The sequence below is a fragment of the Vigna umbellata genome, chromosome 2 (genome assembly GCF_029865625.1).
Source record: "Vigna umbellata cultivar VRB3 chromosome 2, Vumbellata_1.0, whole genome shotgun sequence".
Lineage (NCBI taxonomy): Eukaryota > Viridiplantae > Streptophyta > Magnoliopsida > Fabales > Fabaceae > Vigna > Vigna umbellata.
Genome location: NC_142166.1, coordinates 17,548,871 through 17,561,246, shown reverse-complemented (window position 1 = coordinate 17,561,246; position 12,376 = coordinate 17,548,871). Strand labels below are relative to the sequence as shown.

Here is a 12,376-nt window from a genome sequence, read left to right as displayed (position 1 = left end):
ATGGTCTACAAGAACCAGATTCTGGGTTCGGGAGTCGGTTACATGTAGGGAAGGTATTAACACTCTACAACGCCTGCCCTAAGGCAATACCTTCAACTAAATACGCGAATACGATGTGGTTTTCAAAATGTTTAACTATCCCCTAAAATAAAACTCTAAAGAGACAAAATATATTTTTTAGTTTTTTGGGCCCGACAAGGATTGACCTTGCTCCTACGTATTCTCATTCAGAATGAGAAATTAGGGTTACGTAGTTCTTTTGAATCTGTTTGAGAAATTTGTTTGGAAATTGTTTGAAAATTTGTTTTGAAATGATTTTGGATTTTGGTAAGTGAAAGAGAAAAGTTTTTTAGCACAAGGACGATGTGAGCGACCACACATGTGCTTAACCTTTAAAATGTATTTTTTTGTATTTTATATAAAAGAAAGATAAAAGGTTTTTAGCATAAGAATGATGTGAGCGATCACACATGTGCTTAACCTTTAAAATATTTTTTTGGTATTTTTTATGAATGAAAGAGAAAATGTTTTTAGCACAAGGACGATGAGAGCGATCACACATGTGCTTAACCTTTAAAATATTTTTTGGTATTATAAAAGAAAGAGAAAAGGTTTTTAGCACAAGAATGATGCGAGAATCACATATATCCTTAACCTTTAAAATACTTTTTTGGTATTTTTTATAAAAAAAAGAGAAAAGGTTTCCAGCACAAGGACGATGTGAGCGATCACACATGTGCTAATACCGTTATTTACTTAGGAAAATTGAGGGTATTGAGTGCTAGGCTGATGCGGACGATCGCACGAGCATTCATATTATTATTTAATTTTTTATTATTTTGGATAGTGAGTACTAAGCTGATGGAGACGATCGCACAAGTACTCATATTATTAAAACGATATTTAATTATTTTTTGCTTTATAATTTTTACTTTTTATCTTTCATTTTTTGTAATTTTTATAATATAAAAATAGTATTTACAAAAATATTTAAAATAGATTAAAAAATAGTAATAATAGTTACGTAAGGATTTAATATAACATAAGAATAACATTTACTGAGTATTTGAAATGAAACAATGATATTATTTACATATCTATTTGTAAAAATGACAATATTATTTATATAAGTATTTAAAATGAAATTATAAAATATAAAGTAAAAGTAGTAGTTACGTAAGAATGTTTAAAGAGACCTAAAAATGAAACAAACTAAAATTATACTGTAGTTTTTAAAAGGGTACTAAATAATTAAGGACTAGTAAGACTATTTTTGTTATTTTATAATCTATATAATAAAAAACTAACAAATCAAAATTTTATTTATTTATTTGCAAATGGAGATGGATCAGATGTCCTAAAGCCATTTTTTAAATTTTATAATTTTATTTTTTTCTTTTTATCTTTTTATTTATTTATTTTTGTTGATTTTTATTAGATATTTTCATTAGAAAAATGAGTGTGTGAGATGGAATACAGCAGACAAACAAACCTAATAAAATAAAACACAAGGCAAAGGGGTGGGGTTATCTTAAAACAGGTCACATGCAGTAAAAAAAACTAATAATCAACAAAAAAAAAGAAAAAACACAAATGTATAAAATAAAATTCAAACAACAACAAAACAAGAAAGGCTTAGTAAAAGAGTAGGAACGCAAAGATTAAAAACCAGGAATGTGTGTATAGTTCGAGTCCACGAGGATAGGGGTGCAACAATGAATTTGTAGAGGTACGATCCAAGCCCAAGGCCCATTTTTTCTCTCAGATAAGAAACCAAGTTTCTTCCTTCTAGATTCACAACAGCGTTTCTACTTCAAACAAAAGAAGCCAAGAAAGCTGCCCTTACCCCTAATTCATCTCCTTTTCTTCAACACAAAACGGAAACCCCCACTTTCTCATGGACAAACAAACACCAGGCCATGGTTTCGCCGACGCTCCCCTCCCACCGGTCGGAGCCACTGCCGATACCGCGTCGTTGATGCAGGTGACCGTCTCTACTTCGCCGCCGTCAGCCTTGGAGGCTGCTACCGATGCTACCAGCTCATCTTCCCCTTCAAATGGGGTTCATCTTTTCCCAGGTTCACTACCGCGAATCATGGCTCCTCGCTGATGTTGCCGCTCACCGCCACACCACAATGTCGTGACTGGGAATTCCTCCTCTGTATTGTGTTTTATGTCTTCGCATGGAAGTGGCCCTTAGGATTTTTGGCGGTTGATGGGTGAAGTCGAACAGGATGTTGAATTGGGTTTCTCTGTTTTTGTTTGTTTTTGTTTGAATGCAGGGGAAATAGGAGAGAAGTATGATAAGAAGGATGAAACTTAATATTTGACTGAGATGAGGATGGTGGAAGGGTGTTGGTAGTAGCCGTAAGTGTCAAGATGGCTATGGCAATGTGTGAATATGGATGATGGTTGATGATTGGGTGAGGGGAGTCAAGGTCTAGTGGAGAATCCAAGCGGTTGATGGTGGCTTGCAAGGGAGACAAAGGTTGGAGTTTTTATTGTTACCGTGGGCAGCGGCTAGGAAAAATGAGTGAATGAGGATGTAGGTTGGGGAATGGTGGGTGTGCCTGATGGAGGAAATTCTTGAGGAGTTGAGAGTAGTGTCTCCCTGTTTAGTGAGTAGAGAGTGAATAGAAGTTTTTGTGAGAGGCGAATGATGGGTTCTGTGTTGATGTCTCCCCCTTTAGCCTTGTTCACGCTTCAGATGAAGCTTAAAGTCAAAATCATGGCTTGTCCGATCCTGTTCTGCTTTGCTAAGACAATGTAGATGCAGCATGCATGACGAGCAGAAGATTTGCACCAGAATGGAAGATGGCGTAATGGAACCAAAAAGCCAAAACACTAAAGTTGGCTCAAATTGGACTGACATTTTTATGTTTTGTTTCTTTTCTGTTTTTTTTAACATTTGACAGAATGAATTAAAGTAAAAGAACGTAAAAATAGAATAAAATAAAACAGACTAAAATAAAATAACTCTAAATAAATAAATAAAATTAGAATAACCAAAAAATTAAAATAACCAAGAATAAAATAAGAATAAATAAAATAAAACACAATATAATAAAATAGAATAAAATACAATGTAATATAATACAATGGCTCAAAATAACCTAAAATAAAAATAAAAGTAACAATAACATAAAACAGAACAACATAAAAAATAAATAAGATAAAATAAATTTCATAATTATTTATTTATTTATCCGAACGAAATTGGATGTTGACAATAATAGAAAAAATAATTTTCGAAAATATCGTTCCAACGGATCTAATCCCACTTTTAAGAAGAAAGAAAATTGTTTCGTGTGTGGAAAGTCGGGCCATCATACACCATAATGCAGGCGCAAAGCAAGAAACAACAATCCTCCTAGGGAAAATATAACTGAAGGAGATTATATTATTGTTGGGTCTTGTGAGTTCTTAAAAAAATAGAATATCTCATGAGAAAAATGTTAAAACCCATGTGAGTTGTGGAGAGGTTATCAACCCAACTTTAAATATCTAAGAGTATGAGGGTGCCAAGCTAATGTGATGTTAACCAATCCTAAGAAAAAGAAAATAGGCTCTAAAACCTCTCATTACATGTTCTTAGGTTATGTTGAACATAATGTTGCCTATAGGTTTCTTGTTCTTAAAAGTGATATGCTTGAGAGTAATTCTATAGTAGAAACGAAAAATGTCGAGTTTTCTAAACATGTCTTTTCCTTAAAGGTTAGTGAGAAGTTTGAACCTATTGATAATAATAATGGTGACACATTAGGCGAGGATTTGAGAAGAAGTAAAAGACAGAGGAAGGAAACTTCCTTTGGTAATGATTTCTATACTTATCTAGTTGATAATGATTCAACTAACTTTGTAGAAGGTACTAGTGCTCCTGATGCAAAACAATGGGATAATGCCATATGGACTGAAATTGAATCAATTAAGAAAAATATTACTAAGACCTTAGTAGATCTTTTTAACGGAGCAAAACCTAATGGTTGTAATTGGATCTTTAAGAAAAAGTATCACCTTGATGGATCTATAGAGAAGTATAAGGAAAGGTTAGTAGCTAAAGGCTTTACTAAAAAATCCAACAAAGATTATTTTGATACTTTTGCCTGTGTGACTTGGATTTCCTCTATTCGAGTGTTGTTAGCCTTAGTAGTTATCCATAAGCTAGTGATACACCAAATGGATGTTAAAATTGCCTTTTTGAATGGTGATTTGGAGGAGAAGATTTATATTACTCAACCTGAAGGTTGTGTAGTACCTGGTCAAGAGAATAAAATATGTAAACTTTTAAAATCTTTGTATGGATTGAAACAAGCACTAAAACAATGACATGAAAAACTTGATAATTTATTGCTATGTGGTGGTTTTTCACTTAATGATGTTGATAAATATGTGTACTCTAAATATAAAAATAACGATTATGTCATTATATTCTTGTATATGGGTGACATGTTAATTTTTGGTACATGGAATGAGATATTCCCTAGAACTAAATTGTTTCTAGGATTGAATTTTGAAATGAAAGATATGGGTGAAACCAATATAATTTTAGGTATTAGAATCATAAGGAAGTGAGATAGTATAGTACTATCCCAAGAACAATACATTGAGAAATTTCTTAAGAAGTTTGATATTATGACTTCAAGATAGTGAGTACCCCTTATGAAGCTAACTGTAAATTAATAAAAAATAGAGGAAAATCTATATCTCAGCCTCAATGTGTCAAGATAATTGAGAGCTTATTGCATTTGATGAACTTTTCTAGACCTGATATTACTTATGTCGTAGTAGACTGAGTAGGTACACTTAATGTCCAAATCAGGAACATTATGATGCACTTCTAAGACTTGTGAGGTACTTAAGAGGTTTAATGGATTATGCCATTGCATATAATGGATTTGTCGTTGTACTAGAAGGGTACAATGATGCTAACTAGGTCTTTGATTCAAATGATACAAAATTCACTAGTTGTTATGTATTCACACTTGGGGGTAGTGCGATTACATGAAGATCAACTAGACAAACATTTATTGCAAGATCAATAATGAAATATGAGTTTGTTGCTCTTGAGATGACTAATAATGAGATTGAGTGGTTCAAACATTTCTTAGTGAGCATTCCACTATGAATGAAACCAACTCCATCAGTGTCAATACATTGTGATTGCCAATCGACAATAGTTATAGCTAAAAACAATAATTACAATGGAAATAAACATATACAATTAAGACACAATTTGGTTAAGCAACTACTAAAGAGTAGAACTATTTCCATTAGTTATGTGAAGTTAGAATGGAATCTAGCAGATCTTATAACAAAACCTTTGAAAAGAAATATGATCTTAGAAACATTGAGGGAAATGAGACTTAAGCCACTTACAAATAAACAAGTGATGGTAACCTAACGTTTGTGATTGGAGGTCCCATGAATAAGGTTCATATGGGTAAAAACATGTAACTTTTTAGTTTTAATAACACTAAATTGATTTTTAAATCAAATATGTTCATTCTTATGGTATATGTGAAAGTGATAGAAACTGCATTATTGAGAGTTTAAACTTTGTAATAAAATTCTTTTAGGTGAAAGAATTTTAGTTTAAATAAAAGTTTTAATAATCTTCATATCCCTTATGGGTAGAATATGATTTGCAGCATACACTTGATGAAATCACTTATATGAGTGTCAAATGAGGTCGCTTGCATGGGATCTAGACATAATCTTTAGAGCACGGACAAATACTAGGCACGTGCATGACCTAGTAAGCGCAACATAGCGTTAACAACAAGCATTGTAGGGGTGTATTGTGATTGATGAACCTTTAACACGTGTCAAGCGTCCTTGATTCATATAACTTGTTATACCATCTACACTGTGTTAAGTTTTTCGATCTAGGACTGGTTCATATAACTTGCTATACCAGCTTTGATGCATTACATCTTATAAAACCCATGAAAATTACTTTCTTTCTCTTTCTTTCAATCTTTCTTTCTAGTCTTTTGCAATTTGTGGGAGATTGTTGTAAAACTTGATATAGAAAAACTTAGTTACAAAGAAAGTAATGGATGAACATTACTTTTTAAATGTTGCTTCTCTCATGTGTTCAAACGAAAATCACAAGACTGGATCAGTGCACAATTTTCACCAAATATGCAAGGTTCCACAAGTCATTGGTGGACTATGATTTTGATCCTTTTCCATCTTTACAAATAGAGATTTGTACTCACCTTCAAAACACACATTTTTCTCTCGTTCTCCTATTTCTCTTAATTTCTTCCTTCTCTCTTTTCTTTCTTATAACATTTTGGGTTTATTATTTTACTTTTTTTAGAGTTCCTTACTAGTTTTGATATTCTCAAATTTTTTTGAAAAGTTCATGTTATATTCTAAGGGCTTACGCAACACACCACAAATAAATTTTTAAGAATAATAAATATATACACTTCGAAAAATCTTTGTTCGTAGTTTTAATTATTTGTTGTTGGCATTTTGCAATAATATGAAGATGCAACATTGTAATACAACCTTCACATGTGAAGGGTTTCTTTCTTAGCAAGAGTTTGAGATCAAAATGCCATGACAAGCAATTAAATAAGGTAGAAAAGTGATGGTGAAAATGAAGGATTTGACCTATGATGAAGTAATAAAGATGCACGGTAACACAAAATAAACAATTATATAAAAGCCTTTTGAAGTGTGACTTCACCTTGTTTTAAGTTTATTCAGAAAAAAGAACGAGATAAATTTGAAGTAGTTTTGTAAGAGAAAAAAAGTTATTAAGGTTTTTATTATTTTTTTTATAGAAAGTAAAAGAGAAAATAATTATACATTAAATTATATAAATATTACTAATAAAAAAGTAAAATAAGAGTATATTGATATTTTTGTTATAATTAAATTTTGTTTCCAATAATCTATACATTCTGTTGAACAACCAAACATCTTAATAACAGTTATAGATGTTTTGGGCTATAAGCATGTGCCAATCATTATTAGTAATGGCTATTGCTTCCAGTCTATTTCCTCTAGCACCTCATCACTTCCGGAATTTATTTCCGGAACACTATAAACAACTCTGGAAATTTTTTTGGAGAAAGCAATCACTCCCTCCTAATACGGAAACCGAAGCTTTTTAACGGAGGGGAGGGAGAAATTTGACGGAGTACAGGAAGGAACAGCCTATGGTAATTAGAGTGAGGAAAACAAAATATAATCTTTATATCATTAATTTATAAGAAGTACTATTATTTTTATTTCTCGGCTAATTATTTTAAAATTCAATAAATTTATCATATAATAGTTTGTGATTAGATGCAGCGAAAAAAGAGAGTAAAAAAATAAGAAAAAGAAAACTTAGCAAAAACATGGGCCATTATAAAAGGAGCACATACATGTGGGCCGAGCCGGCCCAAATAAGTCCTGCCTTTTTCCTCAAGACAACACAACACTGAAAAACAGTGTCTTTCTACTTTTTCCCTCATTGCTCAAACTCGACAATTGAGATCTCACTGCAATTGCTTCTTCTACTAGAAAAGGTGCCAAAACTGTTCTCAAAATTTGCGATTATTTTTCATATCTCCCCATTTTATATATATATTATCTACTTTTCTATGTTATTTTGATTTTAAGGTTTGTTTTCATTTAGGTCACTAATCTTCCATCATGAAGCTCGATACCACTGGTCTTGAATCGTTTCCCTCACTGCTTGCACCTCAAAGCGACGTCGTTGGAGAACTTTCCGCCGCTCCGTCCTTCGACCTTCCGAATTCCAATGATGTGAGTATTCAGGTTTTGAAACTGTTAAAAGTTTCAGAGGGGAATTTTGGGCTGAGGTTTTGTTTCTGAAATTGTTGGGGAAAGAAAATTGAAAGCTGGCTAGGGTTTAAATTTTAATAGAGAAGGGTTGAAGGTTGATGGTTTTAACTGATGCGTTTGGGTATTTTGTGTGTATGTTGGTGATAGTTCGATGGGTTCTTGAAAGAGGCTATTCAGATGGTGAAGCCCGCGAAGGGTACAACGACTCTTGCTTTTATCTTTAAGGAGGGCGTCATGGTAGCAGCTGATTCTCGAGCTAGCATGGGAGGATATATATGTGAGTGCTTGTTAAATCTAATAGCATTTTCGCTTTTCTTTGTTCCTTTGGGTAAGTTAGTCAGATATTTTCTGTTACTTGCTTCGAATTAAATGATGCGTGAGTTCTTGAACTTTGAGTGTTGGCTGTCTCCAGCATCGCAGTCTGTGAAGAAGATTATTGAAATCAATCCGTACATGCTTGGGACTATGGCTGGAGGTGCTGCTGATTGTCAATTTTGGCACAGGAATCTCGGTATCAAGGTAATCTATGATACCTTGAACCTTATATCTTGTATGCTTGCTTCTGTTCTGTCTGTTATGTACTTATATTTTTAGACCAGTCTCCTACCGAGTTTCTGCCCTAGTCTCCTACACCTTGGCATTCCTTGGTTATTTCCTTACAATTTTGTTATTGATATTGTTGCTGCTGCTATAGTGGAGTAGGTGACAATGAACCTTCTTTTTGAAGTATATTTATATTCATTTCCTAAAAATTTCTTGTGCATAGGAAGCATTTAGCCTGTTTTTGCATGCAAAGAAGGAGCATAAAAAAGTGGGTAAATTGGAAATAATGATGGGTGGGTAGTCTGCTATTCAGACGTAACTTTGTTAAGAGAAATTCTTTAGATGGATGGTTATGTAATTTAGAGATATCCTAAACTCTTAATTCTAATTTTCTCTTATTATTTTTACCGTGATGAAATGTAGAGAGAATAATTTATAGGGTGCAATTGTGTAAGTAAAATGCATTTTTCAATTTCAATTCCAATTCCTTTCTCGTTATATCTAGTTGTCCCAGTGGTGTGATATAGCTTTCACATCTAATTTTTATTTACCTTGTCAATAATTTGTTTTCCTTTAACCTATATCAACTTTAATTTATAATTATGTGCTTGGCCAGCATGTTTGAATATATTTTATAAATCTCAAGGGGCTACTGTATTTTATTATTATTATTATTATTATTATTATTATTATTATTATATATATATATATATATATATATATAAATAATATGTGCATGCACTTCAATGTGAAGGCTTTCGTTACTTTTTCTTATATAATAACATCTAACAAGATATATTGGTACTTGGAATGTTACTTAATTGACATTGATTTTTTTGGATCGGTTGATTTTTGATCTGTTAAGTTTCTGATGGCAATGCTCTAGCTAAGACAAGCCAAATCTAGAAGAAACCAAGCCAAAAGATCAAGATGCTCATGGCTTTTGATGAAATGTGAAATGGTGGTGGTATAAGGTGGATGTTGTCACGGTTTTGTGTGTTTGAATGGTGATGGAAGGTGTGTTTGGTGGTTCTCTAAGAGAGGTTGGGCCAACTCTTGGAGGAAGGTGGCTAGAGGAGGCTACTTGGGTTGCTCTAGCCTAGATTGACCTTAGAAGGGGTTGTGTGCACAAAATGACAGGATAACTTTACTCTAATTTCAAAGGTGAATACATGAAGGAGAGACACCTCTATTTATAGGCTAAGATGTCTCTAAATAGGCAGAAACTTTAACCTAAAAGAGCCACCTTGGTTGGCTTGGAGAGCAAGAAGAAATCCTCTCCAATAGGAAGGAGACAAGTGGCAAAAATCCACTCAAATGAGAGGGTGACATGTGGCCACTATATATGGAAAAACTCTCCATTCCTAGGGTGACACATGGCCACTAACTAAGAGGAAAAACTCTCAAATAGGGTGCCTCCACATGTCTAGGACGAAAATGAGCTCCTTGTCCTCCAAGCTTGGTCAAAAATGTTTACCCCTTGGTCAATGTTGGGCTTAAGGCCCAATGTTGACTTAGGTGGTCAAAACCTTACTCTTCTTGTCCAAAATGCAAGGCCCCAAATGGAAATCCTACGATACTAAGCCCATAATACAAAGTCCAAATAAAATCTAGACTACTTGACCCATAAACAAAGCCCAAATAAAATCTTGACTACTTGGCCCAAAATACAAGGTCCAAAAATTATTCTTACTCTAGGATCTTCATGATGGCTTAAGATGGCCTAAGAAAAAGATTCTAGGCCCATCTTCCATAGATAACTCTAACTCTTCATGAATGTGCTAGGCCATGGTTAGGGGTATGCCATTAGTTACACTCTTTGGTTGAACTGGTAATGAATTCAGATTGACTAACTAAATAACTGATCATTTATCACGGCAGTTCTTGCCAAAACAATAGCAGGCTAATAGTCTGGTTGACATCAAACCATTAACTTGTACTATCCTTTTTATAAATTTCCATTAGATTTCTAGTGTTTTTAATCTCCATATACTATTGTTTTTTCCTTTTTGATTTATGGCACACAGTTTCCTGTAACCTTACAGCCCAGGAGGCTTGCTAAAAACTGCTCCCCCCTCCTCCCTTCTTCCGCTTAACTGATGACCTCCTCCTACATGTCTATACATATAACCCATTTCTGCTTAACTTGCCTAGTCAGCAAGATCTTTAAGCCTTTCCCCATTCTGTCATTTTTTATTCCTAATGATATAAAACTTCTAGATTATGGACACTTGGCTTGGGTCATTAATGAGCTGGAGCTCTTCCACTAACAGAACTAAGCCTAACAGAAGATCTAAATGACTGATTCATATAAACTTAAAGTTGTATGGTTTTCTATCTTTTGGTTTTCCTTTCCAAGATGCTTTATCCTTTTGTGTTTATGAAGTTGGAAATGGAAATGTATTCTCTAATCTGTTCCATAATTTTTTGTAGTGTCGTTTGCATGAGTTGGCGAATAAAAGAAGAATTTCAGTAACAGGAGCTTCCAAGCTACTTGCCAATATTTTATACTCTTATCGTGGAATGGGGTTATCGGTTGGTACCATGATTGCTGGATGGGATGAGACGGTAATTCACTTGTCAAGTTACTGAACAACGTTATGCTCAGTTAGTCCAATAGCTACTTACAACCGTTAATCTCTCTTTAGGGACCTGGTCTATATTATGTTGATAGTGAAGGAGGAAGACTTAAAGGCACTAGATTCTCTGTTGGATCTGGTTCGCCATATGCTTATGGTGTATTGGACAGCGGGTTAGTTAAACTATGTATTTAACTATCTCGCATAAATCTCATGTCAATTTTCTTTTTGACATTTTCCTTGTTATACCAGGTACCGATATGACTTGTCAATTGAGGAGGCAGCTGAACTTGCTCGACGAGCAATTTATCACGCAACATTTCGTGATGGGGCCAGCGGTGGAGTTGCTAGCGGTATCTATCTTTCTATCCCCGTTATTAACCCAGCTACATCACAAACTTGCTTCTAAATCATGACATTTTTGTTTCTATCCTCTTCCTCACCAGCAAGAAAATAATAGACTTACACTGACAAATGCATGGTAACTAAATTGATATAACCTCTCTTAAGGTACACTTGCCCATTTTTTCCGGAGCACAACTGCTCATGATCGTCCAAAACATAATGTGCATTTTATTATATCCATATAAATGAACAATCGAAAATAATCCATGGTCTCTAACTTAGTCGGGTGAAAATATTAATACAGTAATTTTATCCTCATTATAGTTGACTTGGTGCTATTTTTGATGCATCATTTATATTTATAAATTTTATATGATTTTAGTATACTATGTGGGACCAAATGGATGGAAGAAATTGTCTGGTGATGATGTTGGTGAACTGCATTACCATTACTACCCAGTTACCCCAAGCACAGTTGAACAAGAAATGGTGGAAGCAACTGGAGCATGATGAAGTAACTCGTGGATACCTTCTTAAACTTTCTTTGCTTGCCAAGCTTATTTTTAATCCATTGCATGAAACTGATTACTCAATTTGACATTAGTTGATATATGTAAGTGCTGTACTATCATGATGTGGTTCAAAATGAAGTGAATATTTACAATTGAAAATGACATATCAGCGGCAATGTGGAGTGGTTTAAACGAGGAAAGTTCTAGCTATTGCTAATTTAATCCATCTTGCCATTAATGGTTTTCATGGCAACTTTCTGAAAGTTGTACAAGAAACTTACTAATGCGAGTACCTTTGTTTGTTATGGTTATAATAGGTTGTCCTAGTCAAATTAGACTTAAATAAATGCTTTAACTAATCAACTTTGCAAAAAAAGATAATTTTTAGCCTTGATAACGTGAATCAGCTAAAGTGATGAATAGTAACAATTTTTATATCAAGTCTCATCTCACTTTGTACAAGAGATGACTAAATCTCTAAGAAATTTCCGCTTAAATCAAGCCATAAATTATATTCCAAAGTGATTACCCATTGGGATTTGATTTTGACATATCATGTCGTGAAGTGTTTGAATATCTAGAATCATT

General features: G+C 33.7%; 1 protein-coding gene across 1 annotated transcript; it reads left to right on the top strand.

Annotated features, from left to right (window-relative positions):
- The first annotated feature begins 7,400 nt into the window (after positions 1 to 7,400).
- LOC124833477 (proteasome subunit beta type-5) lies at positions 7,401 to 11,952 on the top strand. The gene is made up of 8 exons (XM_047307971.2): positions 7,401 to 7,529; positions 7,640 to 7,770; positions 7,957 to 8,086; positions 8,222 to 8,328; positions 10,786 to 10,920; positions 11,001 to 11,104; positions 11,184 to 11,284; positions 11,659 to 11,952. The coding sequence occupies exons 2-8, from the start codon at positions 7,657 to 7,659 to the stop codon at positions 11,784 to 11,786; spliced, it is 819 nt and encodes a 272-aa protein (XP_047163927.1). The 5' UTR covers positions 7,401 to 7,529; positions 7,640 to 7,656; the 3' UTR covers positions 11,787 to 11,952.
- The last annotated feature ends 424 nt before the right edge of the window (positions 11,953 to 12,376 follow it).

Bases quoted from the DNA above. Each gene is read 5' to 3' on its own strand.
- LOC124833477 (XM_047307971.2), top strand. From the start codon at position 7,657: ATGAAGCTCGATACCACTGGTCTTGAATCGTTTCCCTCACTGCTTGCA. The intron at 7,771-7,956 runs GTGAGTATTCAG...TGTTGGTGATAG, and splicing joins ACCTTCCGAATTCCAATGAT to TTCGATGGGTTCTTGAAAGA. The intron at 8,087-8,221 runs GTGAGTGCTTGT...GGCTGTCTCCAG, and splicing joins TAGCATGGGAGGATATATAT to CATCGCAGTCTGTGAAGAAG.